The sequence below is a fragment of the Phalacrocorax carbo genome, chromosome 1, assembly GCF_963921805.1.
Source record: "Phalacrocorax carbo chromosome 1, bPhaCar2.1, whole genome shotgun sequence".
Classification (NCBI taxonomy): domain Eukaryota; kingdom Metazoa; phylum Chordata; class Aves; order Suliformes; family Phalacrocoracidae; genus Phalacrocorax; species Phalacrocorax carbo.
This window is the reverse complement of record NC_087513.1, coordinates 43,511,797-43,534,243: the sequence shown is the minus strand read 5'-3', so window position 1 is coordinate 43,534,243 and position 22,447 is coordinate 43,511,797. Positions and strand designations below refer to the sequence as shown.

The window sequence follows — 22,447 nt, the reverse complement described above, 5'->3', positions numbered from 1 at the left end:
TTTGGTAGATCAGTCCCTCGCTAGTGTGGGTTGAATTTGAATTAGTTATCATCAAGTAAATGTTGCAATGTTTTTTCCCTTAAGAACATAATTTAGTGTCACCATATGTATTAAATGGCAAAACAGCTTTAGAAAGTTTTTGTATTACATATCATAATCACACCTCTGAGAGCAACAGTAAGTTAAGACCTTCCTACCCAGGAAAACTCTCATGCCATTATTAAAGGTCATTTTCTATTGTGCTGGGGGTGCTGGAGGCCCCACTGTATGTAACCTTGATCCAAATAGGTAAAGGCAGTGAAAATATTGTTGGCGTTAACAATCCATTACCACTAGGGCTCGGACTAACAGAAGTAAACCCCACTTACCACCAGCAAGTTTTATAGGCAATTTTACTGGTTTAATCAGGGCCTTGGGGAGAAAGCAAATGGAAGAAGAAACCTTGCAGGATTTCGGCACTGGCCATGCTATCATGGCCCATGGGAGAATAGTCCTCTATCAGACAGAGGACTAAATTTTCAGCATTTTGCTCCCAACATAATTAAAAGGACCAAGAATGGTCAGTAAAAGAGAACATACATTTCAATACATGATTCATGTATTATTTAGTTCCTTACAGAGAGGAATGGGCCCTTGATGTTCCTTTATGTACTTCTAAATTTCAAAACAAATAAACATGACGATAATAACACAACCAGTTTCTTCTGCAAATACTGCAAATGTCCTAATGAACAATATATTTTCTATTATTACTTTAACTTGAAGTTCTATGTATTTCAAAATAACCTATAGCACATTATCTAAAAATAAAGGAGCCAATCAATGCTCCTTTAAAGTAAGCCACAAGCCAAAAGTTATAAGTCAGTCAGATAAACAGGCTAGTAGTGACCATAGGATTTTTCTAAAAAACTGTTGAATTCAGGTACCTGAATGAAATAGAATTGAATATTCCTCAACATAAGCATGCAGTTATTACAGCTGCATACAATCAAATATAGCAAATGTTTATTCTGCTTTTTTAAAATAGAAAATCTTATTAAGATGCTCCTAGATTTCAGATCATTAAGTGCATGAAACTATTAACCATGGTTTTATGTAACTATTAATTCAGACCCATAACTGCCCATATCTTTCTAGTATCTGAAAGCATTCCTTCACCAAGAAGCTGGGTGTGTTACTGCTACAGAAACTGAACTCTCGGTAAATAGGACTCAAATGTAACGTGCAGTGATCCCATTAGGACACTACCAGCCTGACCTCAGTGCTCCAAAGATGGCTAAAGATGATGTGAAAAAAGTCAGCCCTTTCCTGAAAGAAGCAATGCATTCACGGAATCTGTCTGTTTGGCTCAAAACAAATACCAACAGAAAGTGAGGCTGAGAATATTGTAATGTTGCTGGTGTTTACCTTTGCCATGCCAATTGCCAAAAGCAGTCTCGCAGGAAGATGCATGGAGATGTAGGCTGAAGTAATCAAGCCCTCCACTCCCTTTTGTTTATTTTGCACTGCTGAAACCATCTGCAAGTTCTCTGGGGGAAATTACAGGAAGCCTTACAGTTCTCAGGTTCCTACCTGCCCTTGGTGTTGAGGTTAACTTGGGAAAGGGCCATAATGCCATATCTTTGGGCTATATCTAACTGTTGCAGAGCTGTTAGGGAATAAAACAAATTATTGCAAGCTAAGAAGCACCTAGGGAGGTCTAGGGCATGCTGAGCCAAGCTGACATGGGACTTACAAATGAGTTTCCACAAATGGCTGAAATGGCTGAGCACACAAGAAAATCCGATACATGATGCACTGTGTCACACCTTAAAACTACAACCATCAATTATGGTGATAATTTAAAACAACTGAAAGTCTTGAAGAGCTTAAATGGATTTCAATGCACTTTCATGGCCCTCAAAACTAAACATCCTTTTAACGTAAACCAGAGCAAGCCAGTCAAGCAATTAGAAACTACTTCCACTCTGATAATCTTAAAATGCAATTATTATTGCTGATGAGACCACCGTTAATTCCTATATTTCTGCATTTTTTTTATGCATCCCTTACTGTGTCACTCAGACCAAGTAGAAGAAAGACACAAATCTGCAATGCCCAACAGCAATCAAGAGTTCAAAATAACTATTGGTGATGTGTCCACCTGGAAATTTCTATCAATTAAAGCAGTGATTTTTCATCAGTTAACCCCAGTAGACAGTTTTATTTTAGAGTATAAGTGCCTGTATGATTTATTTTAATCCCTCTAAATTGTTGTAAGCTAAAATACAAGTGTCCTCCCATGGAGGGAGTTACACTGCTATAACAAAGAAGTAGACTTGTCTCAATAAATACTGCTAGTGTAAAACCAGGAAAAGTCCTGAAGGAGATGCAAATTTTGCTGAAAAAGCAAATATTTTACTAGTATTCACAGAACCCATTTTCTGGTTATTACAATACAAAATAATCTCATGGAATGACACAAAATTTGGCTGGAGTGAACTTTGACACTGTACCAATACAGCAGTTGTCAGGGAACTCTGTGTTTATACCATACCATTGCTTGGTGGGTAGTCTGAAGACTGGGTGTGTGTAGCATCTAATCATCCTGGGAGGGATGTGTGGGCAAATGTAGCAGAGGCCTTGCAGACTTGCTGTCTCCATGGCAGGTGACTGCTTTTTTGGAGGCAGTCAAGAGCTACCCTCCTTAGCAGGAAAAATAGATGTATCCTGAGATTTTGGTCTCATCCTCTGGGTTCTTTCAGTTGCATCAAATCCTTCCTAAAACCTGGTGTCCCAAAGTCTTCACGTTAAAGCCTTACCTTACCACGAAGAAGTAGATTGGGATAACTACTTTCTAAGATCACATGTGATACTTTCATTTTCAACATATTGGGAAAATGCTTTGTCCCAGCGATGGCACTATAACCCCTTAGACACCGTCTCCATTCTGCATAACAGCCTCATATTTTTCCATTTTGGATCTGTGGAAATATATCCTGCCCTGTTATATCCCTTCAGGCTAATAAACCATTGATCACTAGTCTTTGATAACTCTTTGCCAGCTGATCAAGCACTTTATTTCCTTCATTTGCTTGTGAGAATGTACTCTGAAACAGCACCTAAAGCTTATACTAAGTTCAGGATTTCTCACTGTTTCTGCTTCCTCTCCTCTACTCACAAAGCCTCTTTTCCTGCAGATGAATTAAATTAGGCTTATTTAAAAGGTGGCTAATGACAAATCCCATGTTATCTGTTACTTAAACAAAATGGTTTGTTTAATATCCTCTGTATCCTTCCAGGAACCGAGGCAAGGTGGCCTTGCCCATGGTCCTCCATCCCAGCCCTCCTCCTCACTCCTTCCTCAGCACAGACCCCTTGAAACGTCTTCAGTCCTAATGGCTGCAGGGCTATTTCACAATGTGTCTGAAGCAAGGAAGTGAAAAGTTCATCGGGACCAGTAAATTGGAGTAATCTTTAACCTTTTCATTCCCTCTTAGCATGCTTGCCATTAGTGATGCTTAACTATCAAATTGCAGTTAATGCTTCAGTGAAGCAAAGCCCTGTTTATTTGTATCATTTATTATTAGCTCTTTCTTCTCTTTTAGCTTTCATTCGGCTTTCTGTGTGTAGAATTTATGTCCCTTCCTAATTCTATCTCATTTTGTGCTTTGGTCTTTTTGATTTTGTCTCTACATTATATTAGAGACTATTAATACAGTCATCTGCAAGCTCTAGAGTGACTTAAGAAAAAGAATAAGCCTCCTTGCAGATAATTTCTTTTGCCATTCCAGGCTACAACTAGCATTGCCAGAGGCATCTCAAATATATTCTGAGTTTACAAAGGCAAAAGGACGTAATCCTTTGCCAAATATGCCTGTCTCTAACATTGCAAACTAATCCTTTTGTTGTGAAAAAATACTTTGCTACACGTAGGTTTTTCTATATAAAACAGTTTAGAAATAGCAGCACTTGTAACATACCTTTCAGAAAAATCAAACTGCAAAAACCCTATTGGGGCCATAATTCAAGAAATGACACCATTTTCTCTAGGTACATATATTTGTTTTGAGGCCAGATCAACATGATAAATGGCTCTCTCTGGACTTAGTCATAATATCCCCATATGGACAAATCTGAAAGTTAAAAATATTGCCAAAGGCAAAGTATTTTGAACCACTGAAATTAAGTCACTGAACAAATACATAAAGTATTAGTAGGGGGGGTTGCTCAGGAGCTTATGCCAAACCATTAACACTTTAAATGTGACGTTTAATATCCTCTGTATAACTATGATCTTTGGCATAAATTCATAGTCTTCCACATCATCCTACTGACCTCACCATCCATATATGTAGCACTAAAAATTAGTGGAGGTTTTTATAAGCTAACTATTAATAATTAACATTCTAAGAAACATCATCACATTCAGTTCATGGCACGAAATGCAAATTAGCATTTAAAAATTAAAGGCACAGTGCAAATTACAAATAATTTATGTAGCAGTATATTTTAAATTATTTTTGTTATCATACTTCATATTGGTGCAAACTTATGTTTTACAGTGTTGTATCTATATTAGTAAGAGGTGTGATTTTAGCTGATATAGTAATACTTATGAATGCAACATAAGAAAATTAAATCTGCGGAGAGTTTCCGTCTGGATTTGGCAAAGAATTGTTTAGGGGTTTGGATTTGTTTGGTTTTTTTTAATGCTGATTCACTGAAAGTGAAATCTTTCCATGGAAAGGATTGGTATTGAAAAATTTCTGGTTTTATATAAAGGGAAAAAAGTTCTTAATGTTGTATATTTTTCACATGTATACAAAAAAGACCTTTTTTCCTTCAAATAATTATGCATTTTCTAAACAACTAAGTTTAACCTTTGAAAGTTTAAAATACTTCTGACTGACTCAGTATAATTTTCTTATTTTGGATCAAAGGCTAGTGAAATATTTAATACTGACTTTTCAGTCCCCATGTGAGATAAGAGTTTCATTGTCAAATCTTGAAAATTTTAACAGGAAGTGAAAGTTACTTACTGCCTACCAAAGTTTATTTTTTCTATCTTGCACAAGTCACATATTTCACACACACACACCAAAAAAAAACCAAAAATCAAGGTACAAGTGTTCCAGGGTGGATGCACCACTTTTTATGATATAAAATAAATGGTGAAATATCTGCATATTAAAAAAAGCAAGCAGAGGAAAACTCTTTCTTGCATTTGTTTGGCTGTTCTGGACACTCACCAGGACTGTGCATATATTGAGCGTCTCCTCTTGTAAACTGTCTCCCTGCCAGTAAAACTGCATTTTAGTAAGGATCTATGTAACGATTACCATGTAAGAAGCAACTTGCCAGGACTGGGCATTTTAAGGCAAGACTGGTCAGCTGAAGGCAGGGGCCCACAGGCTCTGCCTGTGCTTAGAGCTAATGGGAAGAAAATTGGCGGGGTCCCACTGCTGGAGAAGATTTGTTAGCAATGATACAGCTTTGGAGCTGCCAATTGCTGGGACAGCAGGTAGATCCAACATGCAGGAGTCACCCTGTGGCTGTTTAGATTTGCCTTAATTGGACAACTTTCCCCTTTTTTCTGGTTGTTCTCCAGAACAGGGGAACAGAAAAACTTCTCAACATAGAAAATGTGCTTGTAAAACCTTAAAAGGCAGTTGATTCCATGTCCAATGCCTGCGATTACTTTCAGCTTTCTTTTCTTCCTTCCTTCCTTCCTTCCTTCCTTTTTTACATAAAGGACTATCTGCTAATTAAACAGTGTCCCTTTAGGAAAACAGGTGGAGGGTTTATTTTTTTGGCTCCTGTCCTTTTGCCTCTTGCTGGTTTCGTGGTCACTGTATCTATAGGCAAGCTCACCTTTCCGAAAGAGTAGATCTGACGCTTCCAGTCCTCATGAGCAGGCTCTGAACCTCCTGAGTGCTTGTTGTCAGTCCAGAGAGAGAGCCATGATGGCTAAGAGGAAGGTCAATAGACTCGGAACTGGTGTGAAGGCTAGTCATGGACTGGTAACTTGGTGTGTCCTTACTGCCCGCTGAAGAGCTGCTCAGGTTTGCAGCCCACACAAGACCACCTGATGTGAAAGAGTGCACTGAGGCGGGACTGGAAGCCAAGGAGTGACTTAAGCTTACAACATCTGCATTTAAGTCCGAAGGTTTACTGAAGAGGGGGCTGCTGCTACCACTTTGCCCACCTGCACTGCCCATGCTGCCTGTGCCCGAGGATGGCGATTCCAGGCTGCCTTGCCGTGCCAATGTGGTACTAGGGCTGGGCATTGCCGATGTGGGTTTCACACCTTCAGTACTGGGTGCAGAGGCAGCTTTACCACTTGCCTTGGCACCAAACAACCTAAATGTAAAACAAATAGCTTTAGAGAAACTGATAGCCACATTAAACATTCATGGCGTAACATCCTAAGAGCCAAACTACACATTTTTAATTACTGCTACTAAAATCATGCCTACCTAGTTGATCAATCGCATCGCAAAATTAACTCCACTTAACCATATCACAATAATCAGGGTCTGTTTCATTAGCAACAGCTCTCATTCACTCCTGTTCAGATGTGCTCTTTGCACATACAGACCCTCCCAGAGAGAGTTAAAATAAGAACATTTTTGTCTTATTAGTGCATAAACAGATTACACTTTCACCCAAATTCAGGAATTAAGCGTTCCCAAGGCTAAGTCATTAGCTTTTAAACCCTTCACTTCTCAAATCAGCTAAAATGATCGCAACAAACACTTGCAAAATCCTTCATATTTTAATAAACATCTAAGTATTTGTGTAAAATTTCCCTCTTGTTGTTCTTTTGCACAGATGGTCACGCGGTCATTTGTCATGTAGTAACCATTCAGATGGAATAAACTGCACCAGAGCTAAATGAGTTCAGTATGTCTCCAAGGGCAGTCGTGACAGAGGTGTATTTGATATAATTGATTCCAGCAATTCTATAGAAGAAAATTCTACAGTGATAATGAAAATAAACCCCCAAGTCCTCTGAAATGTTGAAATAAAACGTCATATGATGACAATGTTTTACTGGAAACATTTTAAGCTGCAGTTAATGTGCAGCTCATAAATTCATAAGAAATAAATGCAAAACTTATTGTAATGTAAAGTAACTATGGCTAATAACATAAGAAGCCATTTTACATATTACCAAGCCCACAGAAATCAGCTGCAGCTCCCTAGCAGCCTGGAGATGCTGTTTTGGTAAGTAGGCACAAGAGGGCAATATTGGCTTGTTCGCCAACAGTGCAAATGCTCCATCCCGATTTATACTTCCAGAAACGTTACAATAGAGCATTTCCAACTGAAATTTAGCTTTGCTAATATTTGTGATGAAAGATGTAACAAAGCTGCTGAGATAATGTAATGCTTGTAGCTGGAGCTGCCAACAATGTGAAAGCAAATATTTTCTTTATCTACAGGGCTCTTCTGTTCCCCGACCAGGCTATGGCATTGCCTGTTCCAGTAACAGCATGTGCTTGAATGAGGCGTCCTTCTTCCCTTTGGGGGTTTATCAGAGTATTGAGAGGGAACTTCTCATGTGCCTGAATATTTAATAAGAACTTGGAATCATAGAATATCTTGAGTTGGAAAGGACCCATAGGGATCATCGAGTCCAACTTATTCTAGCCTTCAAACTGTTGTTATGGGAATGTACCTAAAATGCTCAAAGCTCCAGAAACAGCCATTTCAGGTCTGGGAAGGTCTTTAGGCCTTAGAGAAATAATTGCATTGTGTGAAAAAATATTACTCTTTTATCCTTTTGCACATGGTTCTCTCTGGCAAAATATGTCCGCAAAAGGCTTTTTGCCCAGTGCTTCAACACATTGAAAACCCCTGCTTTATATACTGCAACTTCAGGAATTTATAGAAAAGTACTAACCTTCGAAAGGTGGGTGAGGCAATATCTGGGTATTTGGATCCCGGCTGCCTAAGTCCTGGCGTGCCCGAGGCGCTCGCTGAAGTTGGGCTGGATTTGGGGGAACTGGAGAGTGAGACACTCTCAGAATCAGATACGGCCACTTTCTCTTTTTCCTTGTCTGTCTGGTTGATGGTGACGGGGCTGGACCGCCCAGACCCGATCTTGCTTGGCTCTCGCAGTTTGGTGGCAGCAGCACCAGCAGACTTGCTGCTGACGTTGGAGTCGATGCTGCTGGTGCTGGAGCGGTGGCCGCCCCTGCCGGGGATCCCGCTACCACTGGATTTCGATGGGCGAGGCAAACTTCGATACTGCAGAGTTGTCTTTGAGTTCACATGCAGGACGCCATCATCCTGGTTCTGGGAACCATCTAAGCTTGTTTTCCGCCCTGCGTTGGACTTCCCGCCGATGGCTGAAGATTTTGGCATTTTTCCTAGCGTCGCTGACCCACTTGTGATAGTTGCTCCACTTGTGGTTATTATAGTAGAAGATCCCATCCCAGACTTCTTGAATCCAAAGGACCCCGTAGCAGTTGATCTCCCAATGCCAGAGGGAGGCTTTTTTCCTTCATCGCCACTGCTTTTTCCTGCATCCGAGGGAGAGCGCTGGATGGAGGCCCCTTTCAGGGGAGTTTTCACTTTTTCTGAAGCTTTTGCATCATCTGTTTTTCCTAAATAAAAGTATATTTGAAAAGGTCACTTGTGTTTAAACTGTAATGTCTCAATATCTAATTTTGACACTATATGGTTATGATTTCAAGATGAAAAAATACAGAAATAGAAAAATTACCCTAAGAAAACAGACCAATTTGGTCTTTAGTCCCCCCATCAGCAGTCAGTAGTAGGTATGGTACATCACTGGTAAGCATTAATTATTAGAAGCTTGAAATTCTCCTGACAACTTCCAGTTTCATATAAAGCTAGAGAGCATAGATATAGAAAATTATCCTGAATGAACTATAAGAAATTTTATTGGTGCTTTTTTACCTATTAATAATATTTCTATATGTAAGAAATAACATTTGAACATAAAACATGACATGTAATTAACATTTCCAGAAGTGTGACATTAATTATGCATGTAGAAATTAGCGGTACTTATTGAGTTCTTTGGTTTCCACTGATTACATTTCCTTAGCTTATAACTAAATTTGTTCTGGTTTTAGTTACACAAAATTATCAGGGAGAGATTATGTTCCCATGGTATGAAACTTATTGATCTATAATGATATCAATTACATGAGTTAATAGCCTTTGTCATACCCTTGGTATCTTTTCAAGATTTTTGATTTTCTGAGAGGCTGTCTTCAGTACTGCACAGTTACATTCCTATATACCAGATATTACTACATAACATTATTGTGACATTCAGAAAAGCATAAATAAGATATTTTCTTCTATCTTTAAAAGAAAATACCATATTCTAATTTTTACAAACAACTTTACAAACAAAAAATGCCATTTCTCTTCTATTCTAATTTGTTTTTAAGCTTCTATTTTATGCTCCTAATAAGGAACTCATATTCAGTATAACAATGTTTTTAATTCACTCTGTGAATTATGTGATTATGGAAGTCTTGGAGGTGGGTGGCCTAATACATTTTAAGGAACTGAACTGTAATAAGGAGCAACACCTACAAGTCAGCACTAAATCCACTCATGTTTTTATGCAGTGCACATTTTGTGCTACACAAACAGTTGCACATGCCAACGGATCAACCTCCTACACTTCAAACACACAAACTATTACTATACGCTTCAAAAATTAAGGCCTCTGTTCCATGTTGCACAGTGGCTGCCTGCTCATCTTCAGCAGAACAGATATTCTGGGAAACTTAGCTTGGCATGTGGTAACCCTTGTAGTATCTCCTTTTTAAAATCACTATTACAGAGGTGTCATTTCTGCATCCGTATGACCACTGACTGCAGCGACGTTCCTTGGGGGTCTTATAGACCAGAGGCTGACCAATGTTTAACAGTTCTAAACTGCAAATTAAAACCAAGTGGCTCACAAAGGATTTGGATTTATTCTGAGGAGTTCTCTGCTAGTTACCTTTAAAACTGCGGGCGAATGCATGTTTATGCAGTATTTTGTCAGGACAGAACAACAAAGGTCTAGAAAATGTCCTATAAAGGGTCGATATTTCCCTAATAAAATGATGGATTAGATGGTCTTGATAATTATGTCTTATGCCAACTTTGGATTTTTTGCTTCAAAACTAGATTGCAAAAGCAGCTACTACTTCCGAGCGGCCTTTCAGAAGAAGGGAAGAACTCATCTAACACTGAAGAAAGTGTATAAAAAGTTATTTTTTTCAATTTCTTAACAATGGACTATTGAATACCTGCAGTATCTGGAATGTGACAATTCAGCTTTAGTCCAGAAACACTCATTTTGAGTCTCCTGACTTGAATGTTATACCTTTTTATCTCAACTTCTAATCTTTTGCCATTTCTATACATATGTTCAATTATCAAATGTACAGGTTTTCTAGAGAACAAAGATAAGGCAGACATGAGTCCAAAACTACTTTTAAGAATTCCCTAATAGAAGCTGACGTCCTCAAATGGTAGTAAAACAAAATGTAATCAGTTTATGTTATGGGTACATTTATGTATGATTAATAAATTATTGGTATTCAGTGTAGCAAACTAACAGTTATAGAGATGAAAAAATTAGTATATTATTACAATCTTGGCTTGCAGTCACTTATGAGAAGCATTACCAATATGTTTAGAGTTCCTCATGTCTTCACACCCTGATAATATTTGTTAATTATTTTTAGCCCACTAAAGATTCCTTACCACTTATAAATGAAGTGCTGTAATCTAACTACAGAAGTTTCCTACCTGGGGTCTTGAGTGCACTTGTTCCTGCTTTGTGCCTGGACTGAGTTGTTCCTACTTGTGCAGTCATGCCTCTCCTCCAGGATCCGGTCTGTGAAACAGAGAGAGATGCTTTCTGCACCCCCTTCTCTGAGTCTTCAGACAGCCCTGAGGGAAGGCCTTTCCACTTGCCACTGCTGTCTACGCTGCTGTCAAAGTCTTCCTCTGGCTTCTTCAGTTCTTCAGTGCTGCCCCAAGTTTCACTGTCCGTAACTGAGCGCTTCTCTGAGTCCGTCTTCAGCTACAAGAAATTTGCATGAGAAATGGAAATGGTCAGTCTAAACATCTTCAGTATTTGCCAGTTTCTTCTATCACAGGAGGGGAAGAGAATAAGCATATTGATTTGTCTGTAGCAAGGGCCATGGAAACCTCCTTTCTAAAACTTTGGTATCCTGGTCCCAAAAGTTTAAAAACATTCCCATTTTGGGAAGATATTTTTACCTTTCCTCTTATTTTCAAAAGATTTCAACTCTCTTTCATAGATAAATCATAATGAAGTGAAACATAATTTACTCTAATCATCAGTGGCGATACCCTCGCCACTCCTCAACTCCCTCTGAATTTCACTGTGCTGAGAGTTTTTCTAAAAGCTTGAATGGGGAAATCCCTAAATATACTACAAAAATCACTTCAGTCTGGTTTCATGCCTTTTCCTACCTAAATCTTCCATTGACCAAATTAGGAATATTACTCCAGCAGCACTGAGTATGTTGTGCCACTATTAAGCAAAGATGACATCTTTAGCAAAATTGTCAGTGTTACAGCTGATGCCTTTCCTACTGGTTTGTCTCCACGAAAGTGAACTGTTTCCAACAAGAAACTCACTCTAGCTCTATCAGCTAGCAGAGCAGCTAGAAGAGAGACTTACGCAAGCACTACCCACCAGCAGGGTGAGAGTAACCTGTTGGGGTCACACTTGTTCCAAAACTCAGACCCATGTGGAAGATGCCCCAGTGAGGACCTAACACCTCTGCTTTTCCTGGTGCATGCTGATAAGGGCGTGCTGCAAGGAACACCCCAACAACATAGACAACATAGAAGCTGGGAAAGAAGCTTAAATAGAAATGTTGGCGACTGACCCTACCCTCTGTGTTTGACAAGACTCGCGTTCTTTGTGCTGACAGGCTGTTCATTGTAACCCTTCCTCCTGTGTTTTCCTGCAGCCTCCTGACCTCAGCCTCAAGCCTTATTTGCACATCATCATCTCACCAGTCCTGCTTATCTCTGCCCCTCTTTAACAGCAAAAAGTGGGGCTGCTCTCAGGTATCACTCTTCACTACTTTTTTCTGATGTAACCCCAGCCCTATCCTCATACAGCCAACCGAAGCGGGACTGCAAACTGGATCGCGTTCAGCGGAGGGCTATTTATTATCCTGTGTTGCCACAACTCCTTCTCCACAGAGACCCTTCTGTGGCTGTTTCCTAGGCACTGCTGTCATAAGCAGGATTAATACTGATTAGATGATCGACAGAATAATAGTTGCTGTTTACATATTTGTCGTCCGAGGCGTACAAAATGCAAAAGCTCTCTGCACTTCCGTAATTTCATATGTGCTTTGGAGACACTAGCACAGATTTTTGGGTAAGTGTTGATGGGAAAAGGGCCCAAGCAAACATCTACACAAATGTTGCAGAGTCCTTCAGAAGAGAATTTTTGTTAGTGTTATTGTTACAACATGTGAAATGCTCCCAGAACTTTTCTTAGAAATGAATGATTATGAACACATAGCTATACATTTTTAAAGCAAACTGCATAATTTCCAATAAATTACAAGTATAATACATTCTAAAAGCCTCTCTTCACCATTATGGGATCCAAAAAGTGATGTTAAACCTCTTTTAATAAGAAAACAACAACAAAATATGCGATTTCTGCCTCAGGCTATAGCTAGCTTTCACTGCTCCGATCACTTAAAAAGACTGCAAACGGGATCTCTGTGTTGCATGAGTGTGTCTTACACCTGGAGAACAGCTGGCAAAATATTTATATATTCTGTTCATCTGAGCTTCTGACTGAGATTGCGGTTAGCATGGAGTTCAGTGTGTTCTGCTTAATCTGCCTGGTAAAGGCAGACCTGATAAAGGTCTGTTCCTAGCCTTCATAACATAAAGCAGCTCTGGCAGGAAAGCAACATTTGAACATGTGCTGCATCTCTGTCTATCACTGAACAAATTCCAGATAGCATCTGATTGAGCAGCTAGAACATGAGATCACTCGAATGAAAAAACCACAAAAATTTAAATAGTCAACCTGAGATTTCCCGGTCATGGTGATGATGATGATGCAGTGGAACAAATAAGCCAGGAGTAGCTGGCCATCGCTGTTGATATAAAAGTAAAAAGGCTGATCTCCAGTTAGCAACCGTGGGAGACCCTGATGGGGTGGGAAAGGCAATGGTAAGGGCTGAAGAAGGCTGGCATCTGTGAACGGATTTTTGCATGAATACGACATTGGTCTGAAATCTGCCCTGCTGCAGATTAAAGTAATCTTCATTCCCAGAGTAACTTTATTTCCCTGTTTTGTGGAGGAAATGACAAATATGATTTTTTTTCTCTTGTTGACAAAGTCTGCCACAATGTACATCTACAAAATGGATCTCTGAATTGCTGTGGCTGCCTGCAGGAGTCTAAATGGAATTGGGAGTGTCAGTCTTGTGTCCGGAATACTTAACATTATATCACTGGAGGCAACAAATCTTCCCCTATGCTGAGTGTCCAGTCATGAACTTTGCTGCCCGTGAACAGGAGATGACATGGCAGACAATACTTTTCTATTGGGACTAACTCTTCAGTTTTTCTTTCTTTTTCTTTCTTTTTCTTTTGAGGGGAGTTGGGAAGAAATACTGGGATAGCTGGCGCAAGGGCTTTATATTTACACACACACACATATATGTATTATGTATATAGCTTGTGGCTGTACGCTCCTCAGAACTCTATTTTGACACTATGCATTGTCAGCTTGTGGGTCCATGGGACACACTCATTCCCAGATCTAACTGGGGAGAAGAGAAGCTCTGCCACCTGTGGGCTCCCTCCTTCAGCCTCTTTTCTTCCAGTGGAGAGAACAGGGAAAGGATGGTGCAGCATATGCACTTCCTCTGTGATGTGTGTCAGCTCATGGAAGGTGAAAACTATCTTATTTTAAATTGTGCTATCCATTGAAAGAGATACTCCAAATGGGATGAAGTGAGTAGGAATGCACCCATCACAGATCCAGTCATATTGCGTTTTTTGTATTAGGGTGCAGCAGGGGCTGGGGGCTTCCTGGGACTGGGACCAGTGGGGACTCCCCCAGACCAGCAGAGCAGGGTCTCACCAGCTGGCACCTTCAGCAGTGGGATGTGCCCTGGGAGCAGGGCATCTGGGGTGCCAGCCCAAGGGTCAGGGTTAGGTCAGCGGGGTCCATGGGCTTCTTGCACGCAAGTGTGATACAGAAGTTTGTAAAATATGAATATTTCATTTGTTTCAGAGATGTTGATACTAAAATTTTTTCTTTGTTATCCTGCACACTTGTGGGGTGTTGCAAGAAATGTTAATGGAAAGCTACTCACCTGGGCATGAGTGTTCTTCCTTGAAGAGGCAGTTATATTGGAATAAGAGCTGACAGATGAGGTGGTATTCAAATCATCCGTGCTGAGGTTGTCAAGAGTGTCACTGAGGCCACTACTAACTGAGCTGCTGTCATCCCAGCTGCAGAGAAAAGAGCACATCTACTTTAAATACTGCATGTCAATAGGCAGAAAGCATCTCAAAATCAATAGATGCAATTACTTATTCTTCAAGAGGTTTACCAGAAATTTTTCAGTAATATTTCATAATGTACAGTGAATATTAGTTTTCAGACTTTTTAATTAATTATTCACTCACTGTCAAGTGGTTGCTTGTTCAATTAATGAAAGACCCAGGTGCCTTTTAAAAAATTAACATCAGATCTAAGCAAGCACTAGTGTAAGTCATTAAAACAGGTTGTTTCATGCTTCATTGCAAGCACATTCAGTACACTGGCAGGAAAATCCATTAAAACGACCTGGTATTGCTAGCCAAAGCATTATTAATAGCCTGGAGAACACCTGATGAATTTCCAGGCTACAGAAAAATAAAAGGAGTATCTCTTCTGCAGCCTAATCAACTGTCAGCAGGAAGCCAGTATTTCCAAAACTTTATTTCTTGTCTTCAGCCTTTGTCTAGTGAGTGCAATGACACCAAAATAGGATTTCCTGACAATATGGTCACCAGAGTTGACAGAGAACATGTTTATACATCTCTCAGAAAACACAGGCTTTCAAGTTTTCTGCTTTGGGAGACTGAGTCAAAGGATGCAAATGAGAGAAAGACTACTCTTATAGAAATATCACTTACCTACTCTCACACAAGCCTTGCTTTGGCATGGAAGGGAGGTTGATCTGTGTTTCTCAAACCTTTCCCTACACAATTGTTTCTCCATGCTGTTATGACTTGTAGCTTATTGCCATGTACAGCAGTACACTCCCAGTTTTTCTGCATCTCCACCTGTCCATCCTGTTTTGGATTATTCCCAGGCCACAGAGTTTGAAAAATATTCACCTTATCACTTCCAGTGGGATTCATCTCCTATAGTTTTAGCTATATAAAAGTTAGGTACCTCATTTATGCTCTCTATCTAGGTGCCCTGCCTAACCAGTACAAAGAAGTAGGCTTCTCTAGGAGGTACTTTATCCTGGCTTAAAATGTCTCTGGTTTGTGGGATTAACTGTCCACTGAAGGTGCTTCTTTATGCCTTTCCCTCTCCTAGAGAGAGGAGGATTGATAAAGCCTGTTCTAGACACATAACATTTGGAAAGACAAAGCTAGGTGACATATTCATGCATGGTGGCAAAGTTCAAAACACAAGAGAGAGTATATAATACTCTTGTTTTGCTGTAGCCTATGCCATGAGCTGCCTTTTACAAAAAATTTAAAATTCAGTCCTACGGTCGAGTTAAAACTCAGTACTATTGCTACTAGTCATTGCTACAGAGCAAATAAGGAAAATACCTGTGAATCCTTATTTTACATGTGGTGTTTTAGGATTCACTTTTCTACTTTTTCATGGAAGGCTTTAGAAAGTCATAACAGCAGTCACAGTGAACTGCATGGTATAAAATGTGTGCTGATGCACCAAAAAGTTCAGTGCACTAGTCTTGTATCATAGCAACCGCAGCAAGCATTACCTTCGTTTTGCAAAAGGTAGAAAATCACATTAGTAAGCCACCTCAGTGACAAGATAAACATATTTCAGAGGGCAAGAGTTTATTACAATGCTGCATTTTCTACCAACGAGTACAATGGCTACAAATAAATATGTTGTCTGCAACATTTCCAGGTAGTATACATGAGTGATTTAACAATAAAATTTAATATCTAAACAATTATAATACCACACCTTATAGGCTGCCCACATTCACAGAATCACAGAATCACAGAATCACAGAATCACAGAACGGTAGGGGTTGGAGGGGACCTCTGGAGTCATCTTGTCCAACCCCCGTGCTTGAGCAGGGACACCCAGAGCAGGGGGCACAGGAACGCGTTCAGGTGGGTTTTGAATGTCTCCAGGGAAGGAGGCTCCACAGCCTCCCTGGGGAGGCTGTTCCACTGCTCTGGCACCCTCACAGGAAAGAATTTTTTTCCTTATATTTAAGTGGAACTTCCTGTGTTCCAACTTGTGCCCATTGCCCCTTGTCCTGTCATTGGGCACCACTGAAAAGAGTCCAGTCCCATCCTCATGACACCCACCCTTCAGACATTTATAGGTATTGATGAAATCCCCCCTCAGTCTTCTCTTCTCCAGGCTGAACAAACCCAGGTCTCCCAGCCTTTCCTCATAAGGGAGATGCTCCAGTCCCCTGGTCATCTTTCTTTGTAGCTCTCCGGTGGACTTGCTAGAGCAGTTAAGCACTTCATCTAAGAACCATCTCTGAAGCACTAGTCATACTTTCTGTATTTCTCACTGTCTAATGTGATACAGAATTTCATTGATGCTAAAGGACATTATTCAATTGCTATATACCACATGGGAATATACCTTATGTTAAGACTGTTAACAGTGTTAAGACTGATAACCTTAAAGATGGATAAAAACATAAATAACATTAAATGTGGTTAAGTTCTAGAAAAGATAATATGCCCTCATTAAAAGATACTTTAAAAAAGGAAAAAAAAATCATAAACCAGATCCAAAGTGAAATTTATTGGGTACTTTCACAAGCAACGCGGACTTTTAATGTATGACATTCATGTCAATTAATACTTGACCATCAGTTTCCTGAGTCTACCCTAAGACCCCGGGGAGAAAAATTGACATTTAATTCTGTTTCTCCGTGTTTGTTTGTCATTTTATTCTATTTTAATTTTGGTACTTCATTGCATGCACATTTTCCTCTGTAAGATGATTCACATTTTCTAAATTCTGAAATAGTTCAGCTGATACACAGAATACAAACATGCTCCCTGAAGCTGAAGTTTTCAAGCAAAAATGACTATGGCCATGTTTCCTTTCTGTTATGGCTTCTCTGTGGTGTTTCACACTCATCACACTTCACTCACCAGTGGATTATTAGTGGGTTCTGGGAACACTCATGGCCATCTTGTAACATATATAGAAGATTATTTTGACACCTCCACTACTGACCTTTCAGAGTCATCACTATATTTGTATGGAATTTTTTTCTCTTATGATAGGTGCTCAAGATGTTTTCTAAATTTGGGGGCTTTCATACCCCCAAATTTCTGTTAATATTCAGTATGCCTGTAAAAACTAGGATTATTCAAAACGCCTTTCCTGTATGGCATTTTTCTAAGGACTATTAGAGAAACTGATTCCTACCTGAAACAATGTTTTGTACCAACCTTTTGAAAATAGATAGTGAAAATGGAAAATTCCAGCAAAACAGTCCATATGAGCCACCCTTCTGGAAATGAAAGTCTTTGTTCTGTTCTTATTTTAGTGCATTGTCCAGCGTTGGTTTAACTTGTTCACGCAGCTAATTCTTTTATCTCTCGATACTTACTGTTTCCACCTTTTCAGCCCTCTTTCCCCATGTCTACATAGCTCAGTTGCTGTCAGAGGAGTTAATACAATTTTTGAATAATGAAGATACCTTATTTACACTTTGGAAAAAACTCTTGATGATTCATATTAATTTCTCCTTTAAACTAACAAATATACAATAAACAAATCTGGCAAAACTAGGTGTACATCACCTTGAGATTGAAAAACCATTCTTGGGAGCCTGCAGCAAATTATCACTGTAATTTCTGTTCTTCCTCCTACCCCTCATCAAAACAATATTCATTGTCAAACTGTATCTAATGGATTTAATATAGGCTTTTAATATACTGGCTAAGATTCAACTTTCATTTTCATTTTATCTTTCATTTATTTTTCTCTTTTTCATGCATCCCACAGAGTTTATGACAGGCCAGGTTAGCACTGCTGCTCATTAATGCCTGACACCACTTCACTTTTTAAGACCACATTTTAGCTAGCTAGTTATTGGCAAAATCTGCTTTTTTTTTTTTCTTGTTGGATGTCAGCCTCATGTCGATTTCTTTAAAAGAAAATGTCAGCAAATGCAGTTCAGCTATCTGGGATACTGAGGCTAAGAGAAAAATGCCCTATTTTGACAAGTTTTGGCAATCTTTTCTTTGAGAATCCCATGGGTCCCAAGAGGAACTGGAGAAGAACCTTGAAATTCAGCAATCCATAATCGTCACATTAAGGACGTACATTTCGCTGTTTCTAAGATAAATCCTTTCAAATCTGCATAATTTATAAATCTCTTCAAAATCACTGTTTGCACATGCTTGACAGAAATTTGTTTTCAGATAACTGGCCAAAGGTTCCTCCCTGCCCAGCAGCTCACCTAAGCCAGCTGTGTGTTGCCTAGGTCTGGGTTCAGACCAGCAAATGGAGAGCAAGCAAACAGCCCAGCAGTCACCACTCTCATTGTAAATGTACATAACATCTCAGTTTTTATAACACAACCACATACTATTTTTTCTCTAGAAACACTTCATTAATTTAGTGCTTATAAGAGGTCTGCTCTAGGGATGAATCTGAATTTTGCATTAAAGCAAGCTGCTTTCTGTCATTTTTCAAAGAAGCTGAAAGACTTCTGTAACAAAAGGGACTATATGAAGCACGACTGAAGCCCCTGGTGTACCAAACTTCCCGCAACCTGCAAGTTATTAGGTGACTGCTTTAACCAACATTTTTAACAAGCCAGACATCAATAAAGAACTTCTAATTTTCTTTAGAGCCTAGCATCTGACTTGCAAAGATGTAATGCATGCAAATGTCTTCTTTGAACCTATAGTTTGCTGCAGGGGTATCTTAAAATATAGGTTACCAGCAACTCAAACCGCAGTCAAAAAACAGCAGCTATTTTTGGCCTTACTACTGCTGTACCTCAGCTTTTCCTCTCTAAAATGGTCACAATACATGCACAAATGAGTTTGAAAACGCAGTCTCTGATAAAAGCACCTTAAGGACCCCCTTTCTCTTTAGAAAAATGTTCACACAGCATATGATAAATAAAATAAGGGGCCACACATGATAAACAACAAGGAATACACAAAATGCCAAATAACTGCTTTAAAACTAAACACCCTCGATCTACACATAATATAAAATAAAGACTCTAGAGATTGCGGGATGCTGATGACAAAACCATGATTGCCTGAAAATATATGTGCACAAAAGATTTGAATTAATGTTACACAGGCAACCCTTTTGTTACTTCTGAGTGCTTTTACAACCTCGTTAAGTCCTTTTCACAGAGCATGAGTAACATTCAGCTTTATCAACTTTATAATTCTGATAATTATTCCATCACATCAGTCATACACAGGGATGAATCTGAGCAGAGAAGCTGTACTGAAGTAGAAATGCCCCTTCACCTTGGGAGCTAGAAAAAGTGTGCCTAACCACATGATAGGCACTGAGTGGTGGCTTTTCTCCCATCCCCTGGTTACAGTTACGGCCACTGTATTACAGACTTCATCCAGAAGCATATCTCATGCTGTTTGAGTTTGCCCAGGCTCTTTGTAGTTACATTACCAATATTGTTTCTGCTTAGATGATGTGTTTTTCTTTGATGTACTAGGTGTGCCTATGAGACTATTTGCACTAGCTAAACTCGTTGTCTAATTGTAGTCTGCATTATTCAAATCTGAACACTTCTTGCCCATTTTGAAGCAAGAAATAACAGTTCTACCAGAGAAGTCTTACTCATTGTCTCTAATTGCTGAAGGTGGCTATGAATATTGTACGCATCCCAGTGCTTGACAAGTTGCTCCAAATGCTTCAAGCAAAGTTCCAGCTCATTGATCATATAAAATACTCCATGAAGATGAAGAATCTACAATTGCTATCTACACAATTGGTTAGTCTCCACTATCACTCTTTGCCTTGCTTTCGTTAGTGTGTGTTAGTACTGAAAAGATCTTTCCATAATAATCCTCTCATTGACCTTTCTACCGCATAGTTGTTCTAGAAATAGCAAGGTGTTTGAAGTCAAAATACCCGGTGCTTAACATCAGTGTGTAGAGCTGAACGAAGATTATAAATGTATTCCCACAAGTATTCCCTCAAATGGAAAGATAAATTGCACCCAGCTGTGCTCATGACACTTCTGTGTTTGCTTTCCACAAGTATTTGGTTTTCTTCACTTGAAAGTAATCCAATTCTGAGTTCACACGCTGAAGTGTATGAACCAAATGAGGAATATTTTATATAGGATAAGACATTATTCACACAGCAGGTGGGCAAGCAACAGAGCTCTAGGGCAAAGATGTAATGAAACAAGCCAGGTAATACTTGATTGTACCCTAGATAATGAAGACCTGCAGAAATATGCAACAAATTTTTCTAGATGTTTTGTGTGATGATTGAAAATACAAAGCACACTGCATTAGGAGAGCAATGAATCCTGAAGGTAAACGACTAAGAGGAAGTGCTACTAACAATCTGTGTTAGCTCCATGGATACCTAAAATATTCTTCTTTCCCAGTACTTGCTTCAGAAAATCAAAGCAGTCTCTAATTGCAGACAAGACATGGTGGAGTGCCCAACCACAGTGATTGTTCCTTCCACCCTTCCTGTTCCTATTTTCAGCATTTTCCTACAAGCCCTTAAATCTGCCAGCTCAGTGAAGTCCACTACACTGATAAGCTGGGTCAATGCCTGGAATTCGTTTCAACATTGGCGTACCTCATTAAGTTTTGAGAGCACCTCCAGCCAAAGTGGTCTATGTATGCAAACAAAAAAGATTTTCACAAGCAGATCATCAGATGGATGAAGGCAGCAAGACTCCAATCAATGTGCTATCGAGTCTGCTGGAAAGGCATGGTTCCTTCAATGCACCCAGCCCTTGCCATAGTTTGACAAGTTGCTGGCATTTTTTATTTTGGATCCTTACCCATTTTTGCAAGCAGAAGCAGGAACTACAGATTGCAGAATACAGCTCTAGAAAACAAACACAAAACCTTTCCTCTTAAAACATTCATTCAATCAGAATAACCCTTCTATCTAGGGAGGTTTGTAACTCTGAATGAAAAATAGTGCTTTATTTGTCACATGCTTTGTACTGCACATGAAGGGCTTTAGACCACATTAGTAGACCTATGATCTTTGCGTGTTTTGCTTAGGAATGAGAAATCCTTCATCACATTCTTGCTAATGCCAGTGGAACTCACATATCCCCAGGGACCTGCGTATGGATTTGGGATTCAGGAAATCTGAACAAATGCATTTAGCAAAACAACCTTTACCTGATTTTTATAGCAACTCTGAGCTTTCAAAATGTGAAAACACTTTTAAACGCTTCTAAATCATTCATTACCATAGCAAATACGTACAGGGCAGTGCCCATGTGTATTTCTGCTGCTGGGGGAAATGGTCTTAGAGGATAAATAAGGTAACCGAGATCATGACAAAAGAGTAACATTCAGGGCTAAATGGAAACTTATCTCCGGAGTGTGTGTTTGAGGATCTACAAATCCATACTAAGAGCAGATCAAAGATGAGCAGTGAGGTGTTATCCCCTCTCCTGGCTGCACACAGACAGCTGTTTTATGTTAATGAATCTTCAGATGATACAGGTCTACGTGTCCCTCTCTTAGAGCCTCTGGATGTCCCTAAATAATTGTTCATAGAAACAGTAGAGGTATGAGAAACACAAGCAGTTGCTTTGATTGGTATATCCTACTTCTGTGTTCACCAAATAAGATGCTAGTACACTAGTTTACTGCAGTGGCTAGGACTGGGACACCTTCAGCTATACTGGATAGTTATTTAAATTAACCAATAGTGTCCTAAAGAAGCAAAATACCCAAATTTAGCCACCTGTGAAGTGAGCAGCTACCTGGAGTGTAGACCATTCATGTCAGTAATGCTCAAGGCATCTACATCAAATGTGAGTTAGGAAATCAAAGGTTAGCATTCCCCTAGGTAGTCAGCAGACAAAGGCAGGTTTATCTAAAGGATAAGCAGGAAAGACTGGAGAGATATGAGCGAGATAGAGGAGGGCTTAAACTAGATGGCCACAGTAGAAAGCTTGAACTTAGTACACCTTTCCTTCCTCTACTCGTACAAGTTAAGCTCTGCAAGAGGAAAACA

General features: G+C 39.5%; 1 protein-coding gene across 4 annotated transcripts in view; it reads right to left on the bottom strand.

Annotated features, from left to right (window-relative positions):
* The window catches only part of NAV3 (neuron navigator 3), a 411,830-nt gene that overhangs the window by 52,940 nt on the left and 336,443 nt on the right, over positions 1 to 22,447 (bottom strand). For all 4 annotated transcript variants that reach the window (XM_064450028.1, XM_064450020.1, XM_064450013.1 and 1 more), the window contains exons 13-16: positions 14,361 to 14,499; positions 10,774 to 11,050; positions 7,889 to 8,594; positions 5,854 to 6,342 (exon numbers count right to left, since the gene is read on the bottom strand). In XM_064450028.1, coding sequence (XP_064306098.1) covers positions 5,854 to 6,342; positions 7,889 to 8,594; positions 10,774 to 11,050; positions 14,361 to 14,499 — 1,611 coding nt within the window. The remainder of the gene's footprint in view (positions 1 to 5,853; positions 6,343 to 7,888; positions 8,595 to 10,773; positions 11,051 to 14,360; positions 14,500 to 22,447) is intronic.